Source organism: Seriola lalandi, unplaced genomic scaffold (assembly GCF_002814215.2).
Source record: "Seriola lalandi dorsalis isolate HSWRI2012SDOR001 ecotype SW California unplaced genomic scaffold, Sedor1 jcf7180002052120, whole genome shotgun sequence".
Classification (NCBI taxonomy): Eukaryota; Metazoa; Chordata; class Actinopteri; order Carangiformes; family Carangidae; genus Seriola; species Seriola lalandi.
In genome coordinates, this window is record NW_019522673.1 from 48400 (window position 1) to 65181 (window position 16782).

Here is a 16782-nt window from a genome sequence, read left to right on the forward strand (position 1 = left end):
TGAGGAAGGGTTGGGTTACAATTTAGGTTTTATTCATATTTTTGGACATTTGGGTTGTACATAAAATTGGGATAGTTCTTTCTAAATTGCATATGAGTTAATGGAGGAGTAGTGAGAAAGGGGTACGAATACATAAGTGAATACTTCTTCCTACTCCTTTACGAACAGTTATTCTTGTTTTTTAATGTTTTTATTTTTCATGTTCAAAATAAAAAATTAAATTAAAAAGTAATTAATTCACTAATTTATTCATTCATCATAAAGTTGTTTGACTTCATCGTTGACGGCCTGCTTTGGAAATGTCACTGAGCAACCAGGTCATGTAACAAACATGAGCAAATATAAAGTAAGGGCGATACACATTGGCAGCATATGACTCATGTCAGAACACCAGCACCCATTGTTTTCTGTATAAGCCCACACATGCACTGGGGGGATCTTGATGTATGTCATGTCATCACATCTTGACAGGACAATAATCAACCCTACACTTTCAGAAGTTACTGCCATTACTTCAAACTCAACACAGACAGATGAAAAATACACCCATGAGTTTCCCCGTCTTTGGCTCTGACTTAAAAAACAAATCTCAAAAGTCAAACTGTCGTTTTAAGACATTCAACACCACCATCTTTATGACCAAGCTTGGGCATTTTAGATTTTTGTCATGTTGATGTCCAGAAGTACTAATTGATTACATGAGAGGCAAATCAATGACGCATATTTTCCTCAGCAACAAGAGCATATTCATGAAATGGGACTACAACAGTGTCTCCATTAGACTATTTGGGCTGGAATAAAGGAGCTCTTTGTGTTCAATACATCCTTGAGAGGGACATGTGGTTAAAAAGTAAGTCTTTTATCAGCCGTGTGTCTGTGAGTGAGTGAGTGAGTGTGTGTGTGTGTGTGTGTGTGTGTGTGTGTGTGTGTGTGTGTGTGTGTGTGTGTGTGTGTTTGTGTGTGTTTGAAAGGGAGAGACTCAATTAGGTAAAATATCTTTCAAAAATAGAGTCTGCACGTCCTTGGCTCTGTCACTTTTGACAGATTATCTGATACACAGTTCTCTCCACTACATGCAGGAATGTACTAATATTTGCCCTATCCATCAGGCTGCGGCTGCATTTAAAATATTAAAGAATGTTTTCAGAGGGTGAAAGAAAACACAGAAGAGGGGCAGAAACACCTGGACCTGATGCCAAGAGCCTCATTCTCATTCAACAAAGACTACACAGAAATATGCGCTCTCTCAGCACCTGGCCCCTGATATCCAGTCTGTAAGAGCACAGCGTGACTTCATGTAACAAATTTGTGACGTCATGATGGACAAACACTCCTTAACCTGCAATTGGGTTTACTTTAAGGTCTTTGTTAATCCTGAAACATGCAGTAGCAGCCTCCAAAAAAAGAGGATAATACTGTCTTCTTCTGTCTATTGCTACTCGGCTCTTATGGCTGACATGGTCCTCTATTTCTGCTGATCAGCAACCTGACTTCAAGGTTTTTAAAACCACCGCAAGTTTTACAGGCAGCCAAAAAGCAATGGGCAAAGGAAGGAGTGAAAATCTCTGCAAATTCTCAACTCTTTCCACACATCACAACTCACTGGCAGACATGAGAGCATGAGCCCACACACCGATCCACGCCATTGTTTGAGTATCTGCAGAAAGACCAGTTTTGTCCCCAAAGGACAAAAAGAGACTTGAGCTGGTTGAGTCGGATCATGTCAGTAGAGCAGTGTGGGACTGGAGTTGCATAAATATTCTAGTAGTGGGGAATAGAGCTCTTGATAATAAACCCAGGATAATACAGTCCGCATAAAAACATTTACAACACACATACAATCTGTGCATGTGAGATGTACACACATATACAACCTAGTACTGCAGGCCAAACAAGGTGGAAAAGCAAAAAACTCCCACCTGAAACAGAAATGCTGATGCATATTCTGGATATATGACTCTCTGGAGGGCAGTTTAAGGCTCTGACAGCCTCTGTGTGTCCATATGTAAAAGAAAACCACCAAGGCTAATGCTACTGGCAGTTGCGCATAGCCATACCTGTATAATTAGCCCCATACTCTACCACATGGTTTGCCATGCTGCCAGTGTGTAGCTCAATTGACCAGGTGGAACCAGTTCTGGGAATCATTTTTTATCTCCTTTTTTTTTTTTTTAGCCATTTCAACTTTTTTTTTCAGAGTAATCATGGCATATTTTCTCTTTGAGGAAAAACCCTTCTGTGTAACCTAGATATGAGCATGCACAGCTGCAGAGGCAGGCATGTGGAAAACAGGCTTATATCCATCTGAGCTGCAGCAGGGGGGCTAGAATTTGTGTCAGAGAGGGGACCTCTGACAAATAAGTCTTTCCCTAGGACATAAGAAGATGATGAGATGTATTCTTGTTTGTCTGTCTCAAAGTCAGAGTTTAACTAAGTTGAGTAAGAGGCTCGCCAGTATTGCTCTGCAAGCGCAAAGTTGGGCGATGAGATGGCTTAAAGTGACTGCTGGTTAACATGTAGTCTTAAATGTTTCACCCCGTTTCATACTTGAAACTCACTTTAGATGTCCTCTGGCATCCAATGTTCACATTACTGGAAGTCATCTCGACTCATAAATTATCTGCGAGTGAAGGTAACTCCTTTGCTTCCACAAACCCCACTTGAGCCTCACTTGCATGACTCAAACTCTGCTCCATTCATTCCAACAATGAAAACTGTTTCCCGCACATCAGGGATTGCGAGCCATTGTCTTGTCATGATTGTAGTCAAATGTAAGATCCTTATAACCAGTCTGTACTATTTTCTGCCTGTTCACCTAAGAGTGTTGCTCCAAAACAGAAGAACAGGTTTGGAGTCAGGTGTGAGGTTTAGAGCCATGTTAATGTGAAACCCAACGTAAACTGAAACATGCTGCAGTACTGCCACAGACTACAGCCAGGCACTGGTATCATATCCTTTAAGTAAAGACAAAAAAGCAATATATACATAATATTGTATTATTTTAAGGTTCCAGCACACATGAATATGAACTTGCACATCAGTTCAAACGCTTCCATGAAAACCAATGAAATGTGGAAGTACATTTTCTTAGTATCAAAGACAGTATTCTCTAAGTGGTTCATATCTTTAGTAGAGCTTTGGGGTAAAATTAGGGTAGATGGTCTTGTGATCTGAACAACACTGTATAATATCCCTGACTGGGAAATCTGCTACAGAAGTTACAGAAATACACCCCACAGTAAAAAACCTGTGGCTCAGGTTCCCTTAAACACTGTCAAACAGAACTGTTCCCTCACAGCTGCTCTGTGGTCAATAGTGTTAGACCTTAAATCTCAGAGACTCTCAGCCATTTTTTAACTACCAGTATCAGCAGTCCTCAGTAATTCACGGATGGATAGATAGCACCAGGACAGACAAAAAAACTTTTAATGGGACGTTGAGTGAACAAGAGTCCCCTTAAAAGTGGCTGGGGATAGGCCAGGCTTAGTCCTGTTAAATTGAATGGACAACAGAGAAGAAGTTCCTAAATAGCTTTATGTTGACAGTCCTGTCCCGGGAGGGGAGGGTCAATGTTTGATCTGCACAATAGAACGGTTTTTAGGGGAAAGGGAACTACAGAAAACCAGTCACATCATAGGGTTTGCATTATACTGAATAAGATAACCGACATCATCTTTTTGGATCCATATATGTACAAAATAAAATATGACGTTTCGTTATTGATTCAACTATTGTATGTGTGTATACACACATATAACAGAACATTTTATGGTCCCAGCTATTATTTTAATAATCTTTATCAGATTTTCATAAATTTAAGATCTGTACTGTTGGATTAAATGTTGTTAAACATGATGTTAAACAAGCTGTGTAAAGGTGTCACTATTTTCTGACATTTTACAAACCAAACGTTCAATGGACTCAAGTAATGCAGAAGATGATTGGTCCTTCAGGAAAATAGCCTCAGACTATATAGTTGGATTTATCACCCAAGACAGAAAAAACTCTCCCCCCAAAAGAATGAACTAGCCTTCAACACAGTTGGTTCAGTTCAGTCGAGTGATCCGATCTATATTCCTGCTCTGTTTCTACTTATCTGCTGGTTTGACTTTGTGGATGTTTGAGCGATAATAACTTGGTCTAATTACAATCCACAGAGTTACTGCCTGTGTCCGCTAGGACATTTTCTTCATTCAAAGGGTCAGCTAAACACACACACACACATACACACACACACACACACACACACAGTCTGTTGTTTTAGCCTGCTTATTGCAGTTCATCGTTTAACATGTCGATGACCAAATATGGTCACATGGAGATTAGGACTACATTTAAACACACCTTGCAACTTTTATTATTTTTTTACAACACCTTTACACAGCTTTTAGGGGTTTTGTTTCGGAGCCTGGTTATCGGTGGTTTGCACCGCTAACTAAAAGTTTAACCTTCCTGTAGCTCGTCAATAACGGTTCAAAAAGAGCAGGCGGCTTCTTTTACCTCCGAGTTTCTCCTCACATCCATGGCTGCTGACATTTTGAGATTATAATCCCTTTGCGTCGCACAAATCCCGTTTCGTCTACGCCTTGAAAAACTTTGGCTGGTTTTGCCGGATACCTGCCCTTCTCAATAAACTCCGACTCATGTCTTTCCAAGCAAAACCGAGGAAAAAAAAAAAAAAACTCCAGCCTCCCCTCTCACAGCCTGCTGCAGAGTGGAAGGCAGGACTTGTTTCCATGGAAACGGGTTGTTTGCCCCCCTCGCTTTTCTCGGGATTTACCCCCCTCCTCTCCCTTCCCTCCGCAGCCAGGCATTCAGCCTCTCTCCTCTTGTTTATTGTCATGGTGGGCTGAGGAGTGTGGATGAATATTCACGAGTTGCAGCCGCTGCTGCTGCTGCTGGGAAGAAACCATGTTGCAACACATTGTCATGCTGAAATCCTCCACTGGTCAGTGAGAATACATTTCACCAACACAAAGATGTCTTTCATTTGTTCGAGATGAATGTGTGACCAAGCAGCACTGATGGAATGTAACTAACTACATTTACTCAAATACAAGTCTGAGATACTTGACTTTCTTCTTCATGCTACTTTATACTTACTACTTTTCAAGGGAAAACATTGTAGGTTTTTTTCCTGAACCACATTAATCTAAAATGTATCTGAGTTGCCATTTTCAAAGCAAAAATGCCAAACATTTGCTGTTTCCACCTTCTGTAAGGATATGATGTGTTTCTTTTTTGATGATGGTAAATTGAATGCCTTTGGGTTCTGGACCAAGACATCAAGATGCCATCTAGGCAGTGGTAAGTTACAAGAGGCATTTTTATATTTTATAGTCAAGATGAATAATCGGTTAATCAAAAAATAATAATAACAATAATAATAATAATAATTGGTAGGTTAATAGATAATGAAAATAATCATACTGTATCTGATTTTTTTTTAGCCCTGTTGCTTTTCCTGAGTACTGTCAGGTTTTAACTACTTTACTGTTTAGTGTTAGAAAATGATATAGGGTTGGTAAAAATCTAAATCTGAAAAACAAGTAATTGTCATATAAATGCAGTAGAATTGATCGTGCAATATTTCCCCCTGTAGTACTATATTTTTATATATTTATATTTTTAAGTCCTTGTACTTTGAAGTACTAAAGGTATAAGTATTCAAAAATGGTTTAAAAATGTTAATCTGAAAACTAGCTAGTAACTATAGTTGTCAGATAAATGGAGTGGACTAAAAAGTACAATATTTCCATCTGAAATGTAATAGAGTAGAAGTATAATATACAGCATAAGAACAAAACACTTGAGTACAAGTACCTCTCAACTGTGCTTAACTATAATACTTGAGTGAATGTACTTATTTACATTCCACCACTGATCATGCAGTTAATACTAATAATATAAGTAAAAGTACAATATTACTCTTTATGGTGCAGAATAAAAAATTCTAACAACATAAATGTTTTTTTTTTGTATTATTTTTACTGATACATTTACATAAACGTAAAACTGTGCTTTAATATTGTAGCTTGTTGGGAGCGTAGTTTAATCTTTAAAATCTTTGCCCGTTATATAAAATCCTGATCCTGTAAAATCTTTATCTGCAAAGTAACTAGGTCTGCAGCTGTCAGATAAATGCAGACATGTAGTAAAGTACAGAGTAACACTGATATGATGATATTCACGTGAAGCATGAATACATTGAAACATAACTTAAAGAGTAACTAAGACTCCTTATCACAGGCTTTTGTGTTTTATGGCACCTGTAATGACTCTGCAAGTGATGTCATTCGGTCCTGGAGAACACCTGTACATCACTGGAGCAAGATTAGAGGTTAAACTGCAGCTGTGTGTCTCAGCAAATCATGATCAATCCGCTGAATTGACCACAGGTGGACTCCAATCAAGGTATAGAAACATCTCAAAGATAAACAAGAGAAATGGGAGGCACCTGAGGTAAATTACAAGTGCCATAACAAAGTCTCTAAATACTTATGTCAATGTGACATTTCAGTCCTGTTTAAAAAATTTGCAAACATTTCTGAAAGTCTGTCTTCGCTTTGTTGTTATGGGGGATTGAGTGCAGATTGATGAGGGAATTTTTTATTTTTTTTTATTTTAGCATAAGACTGCAACATGACAAAATGTGAAAAAATTTGAGTTGCATTATCTTAAGACTTCCTGAATGCACTGTAATCATTGCTGACTGTAAAATACAAGTAAGAGAGTCAAGTTTATTTATATAGCACCTCCCTAGATTATATATCACAGTGCTTCACAATAAAAGACAAAAGCAAGATGTAAGACATAAACAAAATGAATAACTACTTTTTTTTCTAGCTATCCTTCAGACACTGCTGAATCAAAAACCACAGATCAACAAAGACAAAAATGTATCTGCATTGTAACCAAGCAAGTAAATGAACTTCAAGTGTCTTTGTGAGCTGCTGTTTCCAAGGTCAAAGTTGAACTGTAATAAACCCATCAAAACCCATGTGATTGTGAACAATCCTTCTTCCATTCCTGGTTATCTGTCTATGCTCCTGCAAGTAACATCTTTACACCAAATGTTAAAGCACAACCCATCCATAAAACCTACTTCTCTCACGTCTCTTGGGGTGTCTTATCATCCCACAGACTTGGGAACAGAGGAAGTCACAAAACCCAGACATCCGTTATCACAGTTCGTAACATCAAGTCAGCAGGAAACCTATACAGCTATACACTGTGTAGCTTTTCTCAGACACCCATTCAAAACCCAGCAAGGTCTCGTAAAGATTCTCCCTCCTAAAATCACTGCAGATCCCCACTGTCTGAGCACAAAACACAGAGGCACTGACTTCTTTTTGTGGGATGTTTTACCAGAACGCAACCTAAGCTTAAACTTGTGGAATTCATTGTTCCATTGATCGCTGTGCCATCTGGATTTCTCATTAAAAGCCACATCCTCCTCTTGCATGACATAGGAACATCAAACAAAGCTCAAATGAAAACACAACATTCATCTGCTCCAAATATATAATTGCAATACATTCATGACATTCTTACAACCATGCCCCCCTTGAAAAACTTCATATAGATTCATTCAAAAGTGTCAGGATTGAGTACAGAGCTCTGATGCTGAAAATCTTGACTCTCTTTCCCATTGTCACGACTATTCACCTGCTAAAGCCGCAATCACAAGGGAATAAATGTTTATTATCTCGTGTAAAATCACTAAACCATGTGTGTGTTTGTTAAGGATCCACTGTGAATCCCAAATCCTCAGACATTCAAGGGGATTATTCCACAGTTCTGTGGGGCTTTTGCCACCTACGCTCCAAAGATTGAGCTCAGGTCTTTTCTTTCAGCTTCCACACATTCCACAGGTTCGAGGGCATCATGGAAATATTGAACCCATTTGAGAAGAGAACAGCAAAAATAGTCAAAGTATTTGCACAATTATCTGCTCCACTTTTTAATAAAAAGAACTGCAGTAATAAACACCATATCGGGTTTCTGAAACAGACCTGAGGCAGCTCTTAAACTCCAGGATTAAGCTGAGTCAGGCTGACGTGTCTAGTCAACACTTGTGCTCATGGGACTGAGACACAGCCTGACAGCACTGACAAGGAAGACACAGCTTTTCTGGTGAAGACATCCTCTTCTCTTTAACAATGAAGAAGATATCATATATATATTCACTTTAAAGAGTTCACAGGCCCAGTAATATTTAAAACCTATTTTGACTGTCTCTGCTTTTTTTTTTATTGCATACTCCATTTTTCAGTCTATGTACCATAGAGAAATCCATCCCTCCCTCTATCTACCCTCTGACTACCTTCTGTGTATGTGTTGGCAAGGATGGGGGTGTCCTTTTTTGTTATTGACCATTTTTGTGACCATTACCAATCACCAGTTCACTGAGTGATTAAAAAAAAAAAAAACACCTAATAAGGACGATAAAGTGATATAATAAAGTCTTGATTCGTTTTAATCCACAATTATTTGTGATCAACCTGGTCAGTCTCATATTAATCACCGGGTGATTTGAACTGGGATGTTTTGAAAGTTTCATTGTTCACTCAAAATCAAGTAAACACCATATTACTGTTTCTAAAAAAATTCTTTAAATAGCTAGCCAACGGTTTCACAACATGCTGTGCTCGTAGAACAGCAAGGAACAAAGTTGAACACAAGGACATTCCTTTATCTGGTCGCATTTTAGCTTTTCACCACACAGCAGCCACAACATCTGTCTGACTACTGACTCTGGGAACCTTGAAGGCGAATGTAGTGTAATGGTGTAATGTTTCACACAGTGGAGTTTATGTGCATGAGACCTTGTGTGTGTGTGTGTGTGTGTGTGTGTGTGTGTGTGTGTGTGTGTGTGTGTGTGTCTGCTTGGCAGTGTTGCCAAAATGTCTCTGAAACACAAAAAGTAAGTGAAGTGAAACTTGTTGCGACACGAAGGAAAAAGTAAACGCAGGTGAGTGTATGAACAACGAGAGCTGCAAAACACATTGATTGCTTATGGATCAAATTCAAAGGCTGAGGCGCCCCCTGTAGGCTAACCAATACAGATGCAGCACTAAAGCTGAGAAGAACTTCTTTTCCCACCTACTCATCAAACAGTGGATTAATCATTTTACCAACATCGATCAAAGTCAGCGTCTATGAATAACATAAATCATGTCATGTAAATCATGTCAACAACAAAGCAGACTAGGAAACACAAAGAGTAATTTTTCTTTTCTTATGAGCACAACCATCAAAAGATGCTACAAATACTGCAAGTTACTTAAAGAGGTAAAAGAAAACCGTTAGTTTTCCCACATACTGAACATTTAATGAGCGGAAACAAAAGGCCTACCTGTCTTTCTTTGTTGTTGCAGTGTCTGGTCAGTGATCCATTCTTGAACAGAGCCCGTGTCGCTGTCTGTCTGTGCAAACTAAAAGCTGAAGTTTTTTTTTCTTGCGGAAAAATAGCCTCCTCCGTATAACTGCATGAAATGAGAGGAGAAAAAAAGGAAAAGAGGACTGCACAGGAAATGATGACGCAGCTGTATGGAAATCACTAAGTTAAATGAAAAAGATGATAGCTTGGGGTTATCAAATATTTGCAGACGGGCTTGCTGATAAATGTAGTCACAGTTTTAATGATGAGTTTAACTGGCAGTTTCCCAGTGGTTTCCAGATGTTTCTGATTTAATAAAAGTAACTGGAGAATTTTTATCTGAATATGCTAGAATGAGCAGCATGTCATGACTACAATAGCTGGAGTTATTTGAGGTACTGTTACCCAAATTAAATAGAAAACATGCTACTAGAGTTTGCATAGGAAATTGAACTTACAAAGACAGTCCAGAGCCGAGTCACTCCTGAGTATTTTTCCCAGTGTCAAATTCTTACAAATCAGAAAACTGTTGCCAACATAGTGAGCAGAAATCATCAAAAGGGATTTAGACAGCCACAAAGGCATCAGCATGCTAGAAGTCATTTGTGCCATCCAAGCCTGGATGACCAACAGGACAAAGCTGAAACAAGTGTCCTGTGACCCCAGACCCAGAGTTTGTCTGAGTGACAATTTGTGTGGTAATATGCACCACAAAGGTGTAGTTACAAACTGAAATAGTCAAGGCTCCCAAGTCACCTGTATTTTTGCCAGATCTTGAGGCCCTGTAAACTCCAGTTTCTCCGACTGAAAAACGGGTAGCTGGTTTGCTCTGCAGCAGATATAAAGCATGAAGTGCAAATGCAAGAATCACAAATATTACATAAATTTATTTCAAAGTTAAAGGTATCACATATACAATAGTTAAGAACACTTTCAAAGATCTCCCAACCATTTATCCACTCTGCTTATGTGCACAGCCCAACTATTCACAAAATAAACTTCTTTGAGCTCAGAGAAACACCACGCTCCCATTACATTAAATGCTGCCTGTTAGACAACAGGGACTTTGATTATGGAACTGGTGTTGGGGCCAAGCACAAAGAAGTGACAAAATAAAAGACTATACATTAGATTTGTTTAGGCAGTTGAAGAGGGCACTGACTTCAATAGGGTCTTCAACAGATGAGGATCAATAGCACAGCTACGCTTACTATGACATCAGCAAGGAATTGCATCAATTTCTGTAACAAGGTTCAGTGAAACTACTTTCAAACTTCAAATTTAATGTAATGCATTAAGTGAGGGATTTCACACCAGTTATCAGACATTAAACATAATGGTAGGAATAAAGGATTGAAAACACATTTATAAAAGATTTACTATAAAACATGCATTTTCAAAGAAGGCTGAAGGATCTATATTTTACACTAGTTCCTTTCTCCCGTGGTGAGAGCAGTAGTTCCAAGTTATATTAGGTTTTGAGTGGAAAATACCCACCAGCTACATGCTAACAGATCATTACTGCAGCCAGGAGACCAGTTATCCAGCCATGATAAATGGCACCAACCAACATCTGAATGTTTTAGTCTGAAAGCCAGTTTAGCTTGTAAAACTGAAAGACTGGTCAGCTTTGGACTGATGGGACTCTGTCTGACAGTGGCCAGAAACAGTTTGAGAATTTAATGAAATTTATCTTGCATTTATTAGTGCTGACCGTCGGATTTTTCATTGCAAATTCTCTGGTGACTTGGCACTTCTGCAAACTAGACAGTGGGCAGAGAGTAAATTCTGCATTTGCAAATGCTATTTAAGACTGTTCATTCAAGATTGTGCAAAAAAAAAAAAAAAAAAACTGAATTCACTGTAATGTCTTGTGCTGCCTGCAGACTACATAACAGTTCCCAGCTTTTTTTTTTTCCCCCCCATCTGCCAGGGGCTTCTTCACCACGTTCACCTCAGAAGCATCACACTTGATGAGATACAAACCACAAATGAGAGAAAGAAAGTGATATAAATTGAGGGCTCTGTCACAGTGTTTTTTTGTTGGTGTTTTCTTGTTTTTTTCTTTTTTTTGCTTCACCAGTAACTCTTGCTCACAGGGCAGTTTAACTGAGAACAACATGGCGGTCGAATACAGACTTCCGCTGTTCCTGGACCTGCCTCCTCCAGCGCTGCTGGGCATGCTCCACTTTGTTCAGCATGTTGGGTCGAGAGTGTGAACGGGACAAAACATTGTGTGCATTGGCAAAAGGCTGCTGGTCCTGAAAACACAGGAAGGAAAAATATGATGAGCTGAAGAGCTCAGACATACTATAGGTCAAACTTATGTCAATCTTTGAGGACTCAATACAAGATCCAACAGGAGAGTGCATACAGTATAACCTCAGTGTAGCAGTTCTACAATGCTGTGTTTTAGAGTGTATAATAATGATCACCTTTCAAAGACTGCTCCACTGATTTAGCATTGCATCGCTATAACACGATGGGCAGTTAAAAAGGATCAAAACTACTGTAGCAGAACCACAGATATTATCTTTTTATTCCATTCATTCTTCTTTCTTATCCAAACCTAGTGTCTTACTCTGTGCCTCTCTGTCCTTTCACTGCAGCCATACTTTTAAGTTTGCTAAATTTTCATTTCATGCTGTTGTGCTGCATTTCACTTTCATCTTTGAACTTGCTATATAAATAAAGTTGTTATTGCAGTCATTATCAGGGAAACCACATGATAAAAAAAATGGTCAGAACAATAAAGGACTGGGAGGATCACTCCCACATTTTTTTCTTAGTTTGCTCTTGTACGGGAATCATCAGTTGAGCAGCCTCTGTGTATCAAAGACTGACTAAACATTACAAGCCCACCATTTCCTCTGTAATTAATGTAGCAGTTGTACTTCCGGTTTTATTGGTTTGCTTACAAATTTCTCTCCCTCTATTTTGGTGCAAGTTACGGTACAGGAGCAAGGTGCTGTGCTACAAATATTAATTCTCAAGGCTTTGAGATAAATTAGATAATGCCATAATTGTGTTTTTGTGTTGCAATAAACAGGGAAGTTACAAAAAACAGCTTATTTACCAGAACACTATCATGCTGACCATTGTAAAACTTCTGGTGCTGACTTCTGCTTAGTAACATTTTATACAACAGAAGATTTTTTAAGAGAAACCTCTCATGTTACATTTCCTCTTGCCTGAACTCTGCCAGTGAAAACAGAGCACTCAGCGAGGCAGCTGCAGTTCACCCACTACCCTCAGGCAAAGGCAGTCAATGTTTCCCTTTATTTAATATCTAAATACATCTGAATACTGCGTCATGCTGAAGACGATGAAATTGGTTTGTTACTCTTTAATAGTGCTTTTTTTATATTAAATAATTAGGAATGGAAAATAGGTTCAGGCAAGAAATCAATGTGTTTGTATGTGCTGCAATTCCAGCAACCTCAGTTTCCTTTAAGTTGGCCAGTAATTAGTTTCCTTTCCTATTTGCAGCCTCGTATGAACCAGTACTGGCACATTTAATATTTTCTGAAAAAACTCTACACATAACTACTACTACACATTTTGGACTGATGACAAAGTGAGCAGAGAGTGAGAAATTTTTACTGCTTGAACACATTTTATAAAAAAAGACTAGTGTTGTAGCCTATGAAGACATTCAGTTTTACTGTTAAGTTTACTTCAATAAGGACTTTTGTTACACTGACACAAATCCACAAGCAGTGATCTCATACTGCTGCACTCCTGCCACAGCCCCTTTGCTTCTCTCAGGTCCCATGTTCCTACAATAACCAGTTTTCCAGGAGAAATCTAGCTATATTAACCAGGTGTCTTCTAGTCCCTTGACCTCTCAAACAAACTTCCATTTTCATGTTTCAGGAGAAGAAGGATATTAGTACAAAAAGCATGTGCCTGCACAATGTACTTGTTTGAGAGCTTCCCTGCTGCAGGCTTTTGTCTGTGATTGTGGTCACTAATGGATTCTCCAGTTGAAACCTCCCATAACATAAAAATCTGATATGGAGTGAGAAAGCATTTTCAAAGACTATACACCACTCCCTGTGTTTTGAGTAGATCCTACCATACAGTATTGCCTGAAGCATCTGTTCAAATGGGACTGCTTACATAAACTAATGTCATTTGACATTTCCCTGTTTATTTCCTATTTTAAATAATGATAACTGAGAAATTATAGTTATATTTGATGAGTAGTTTGGACATTAGGAATGTATTTATAGCACAGCACAAATTCACCTATTCAATTCACACACACAGAGGTTTGAAATTATTGCAGGGACACATAACCTTGTTAAAGTTTACCCACAAATGGTGAATCCCACATGACATTTTGTGCAAATGGAAGTCATTTACACAGACATAAAAATTCTTATGACAAGAGAGAGTTCAAAGTAACTCGTGTTCTGTGTAAAAGGGTGGGGCAGAATTGAATTCCCTTTTTGTTGTTAAGCAGAACTTGTAACTTTGTTTTTATTTTCGTTATCATTTATTATTATTATTGTATAATCTTCTGTATATACTTTCAAGTTGCAATGCCGTATGATTATGAGGAAAACATACCCCAACATCATCATCGCTTTGGATAAGTTGTGAGTGTCCAAACAGACGTCTCTTCAACATGGGCTCCAGGAGAGTCAGGTAGACCATGTAGAGCAGCAGCAGGCCCAGAATGGAGAGGTACACTATGATGGTAAACTAAAGATATGCAGTGATTATTGGTTAGTATGGCTTCCTTCGACATGCACAATCGAAACATAGAAAACACGTATTAATCCTGAGTCAAATATGAGGACTGGTTGTTTTTCTCTATTTTCTAATTATTGAAAAATTATTATAATAATATAATTATTATTTAGACAAGTGACAAAACAATTGAAAAGAAAATCAACAATCCCTCACTCTCTGGTTCACACACATGCACATGATGTCAACTCACCTTAATGGTTCCTGAGCTCCTCTCTTCATATTTACACTCACAACGTAAACAGTAGGCTTCCACATCTTTTCCATCCACTGGCATGGGTTCAACTACATGGAGACAGTTACTGAAAAACAAGAAAATAACATCATCAAGCTAGACGGAAGCAGGAAATAAACAGCTCATATCATTTAGAGAAAAGTGTAGTGACACATCATTATTAACATACCAGTCTTTGAGAGAAACATTTTGTTTGTAGATTTTCCCCGCGATATCTCTGTATGGCGGGCAGATGCATTTACAGCGAATGTCTTCAGAATTCTGTAACAGAGCGATCATACATTTGATCATATACACACTTACATCACACATATTTTAATCTGGCTATTAAGTTTATATTTTTATACATTTCCTTTCCTTTCCTTTCCTTCTCCCATTCTGCTGTGTTCTCTCAATTTAAATCATATGAAACACATTGCTGACTTTGTTTTGTTGTCATCATTATTATTAGTCATAGTAGTAGGCACTGATAGAAAGCACATTCATATGTACTTACTTACTGTATTTTTTAACTCCTCTACTTTTATTTGATCATTTTAGTTACTTTGCAGAATCTGATTATTTATTTAAAATATAATCAAAGAAATTCAGAAGCTACCCAGCATCATATAAAAAGTAATTAAAATTAGCTCCACTTATACAAGCTGCAACACTGAAGTAGACACTAAAGCATCAATAATTATAATCCAATATCACATACATTATTCTGAAACGGGTCATTGTGCATGCCAGTGCGAGTACTTTTACTTTTATTTGAGTACATTTTTATATGCTTGACTCTTACTTATAACAGAATATATCTACACTGTGGTATTGCTACTTTTACTTATGTAGAAGATCCGAGTACTTGTTCCACCACCGGTAGTAACCTTTGTTTTGATATGTCAACCATATTGTACCACGGTTGCCATCGGCTTTGTCTTGTTGTTCTCGTGCATGTCTATCAAATCCATGTCACCCTTTTGTGTTTGCTATGTCACACTGCACCAATAAAGCATACTGATTGGTTTAAGATAACACTGGCTACCCTATACAGTATACACACAGTTGGCAATTCATTAGGTACACAGAGCAAACATTTTCACATTCCTACACAACAACCCTTTAATAACTTCTGCTTTCACGGACTTAGTTATAACTTTAATATTTCGCTTTTACTGAAACTCGTAAGCTAAAACTCCTAATTCGCAGCGTTAGCAACACCTGCGTTTTTTACAGGTGTCCCAAACTCAGGATGTCATTAGTTAGTTTAACATTGCTATTAATACACTTAGCTGCCCAGACTCGAGAGATAATTAATCCTTTAGGAGGATTTACAGAGAAGATATTTCAGTCTACTAACACCATTTTCTCTCAATGTAACGCTAGCTAGCCTAGCTAACATTAGCCTTACCTTGGCTGTCACTTGGCTTAACAGCACAAAACAAGCCAAATAGAAAGCCTCGATAACAAACATAGTCTTCATCTTCACGGCCTGTCACAGATTTTCACTCCCCAAAGAAAAGCCGCCCTGATGTTTCATAAAAACAAGCCCAGCAGTGTACAGTAAACCCTACCAACTAACAACGTTAGCCATCCAGCTAATTCAGGGATAAACACCCTCAGCTTCCTAGCAGCTGACTTGTAGTTTCCGGAGATGGCGGTCGGTTCCGTGCACGGGACCACACCGATTATCTTCGGTTACTGACGTAAATGAGCGGTGAAATGTTGGACAGCGTTAGATATAACCAATTGAGTGGTGTTTGATTTCGGATTGCAATCTATCATTCAACATTTAATCGGTTAGTTTGAATGAATTCTGAGAAAACTTTGGAAAACTCATACAAGCAGCGCTATACTCCGCCCTTGTTGGTGACCGGGTGAGTACCTAAAGTTTAAAACAAACGCACCCCTTGGTTCGACATTATTGATGTGGTCAAACTGTGGTCCGTGGGCACCAAGAGTAGCAGCAGTTTAATGTGGTGGTATAACACAGCGTTGGATAGGGAGAGTAGATGACAATACATAAGATATATAATAAGTATTATCATGTTGTTATACATAAGAAGTGGTGGAAAGTAAGTACATTTACTCAAGTACCTTACTCAATTTGATCCTTCTTTATACTTCTACTTCATTACATTTCACAAGGAAAAATTTCAGTTTTTACTCCATTTATCTGACAGATGTTACTTTTCATATTCATATATAAAAAAACATGAACATAAAATACATTTATTGTTAAGTGTGAAATTGGTTGTACGTAAATAATCCATCTAAATGAACCTAAATAAGAGAATGGAGCATTGTGTATACTGTCTTGCTGACAAATATATTTAAAGTTGTGTGTGTGTGTGTGTGTGTGTGTGTGTGTGTGTGTGTGAATATGTGAATGAATATGTGAATGAATATGTGAATGAACTATAAC

The 16782-nt window shown here is 38.2% G+C and overlaps 2 protein-coding genes across 3 annotated transcripts in view; both read right to left on the reverse strand.

Annotated features, from left to right (window-relative positions):
- The window catches only part of dennd2b (DENN domain containing 2B), a 44809-nt gene extending 35319 nt beyond the window's left edge, over nt 1-9490 (reverse strand). Inside the window, exon 1 of one of the 2 annotated variants that reach the window (XM_023399805.2) lies at nt 9359-9490. The gene's annotated coding sequence lies outside the window, so the exon portion shown is untranslated. Of the gene's footprint in view, nt 1-4500; nt 4678-9358 lie in introns of those variants that run through there. The other variant, XM_023399804.2, reaches the window with a different exon arrangement.
- A 759-nt stretch (nt 9491-10249) lies between these two features.
- On the reverse strand, nt 10250-15996 carry tmem9b (TMEM9 domain family, member B). The gene is made up of 5 exons (XM_023399812.2): nt 15769-15996; nt 14545-14636; nt 14334-14442; nt 13958-14092; nt 10250-11643 (listed from the first exon to the last, which is right to left on the reverse strand). The coding sequence occupies exons 1-5, from the start codon at nt 15838-15840 to the stop codon at nt 11488-11490; spliced, it is 564 nt and encodes a 187-aa protein (XP_023255580.1). The 5' UTR covers nt 15841-15996; the 3' UTR covers nt 10250-11487.
- Nucleotides 15997-16782: the final 786 nt, after the last annotated feature.

What these genes read in the sequence shown, in the direction of transcription:
- tmem9b (XM_023399812.2), bottom strand. Translation starts at nt 15,840, where the DNA reads ATGAAGACTATGTTTGTTATCGAGGCTTTCTATTTGGCTTGTTTTGTG. An exon ending in TAAGCCAAGTGACAGCCAAG is followed by an intron (nt 14,637 to 15,768) that starts GTAAGGCTAATG and finishes GCTCTGTTACAG; the next exon opens with AATTCTGAAGACATTCGCTG. An exon ending in AAAGCGATGATGATGTTGGG is followed by an intron (nt 11,644 to 13,957) that starts GTATGTTTTCCT and finishes CTGTGTTTTCAG; the next exon opens with GACCAGCAGCCTTTTGCCAA.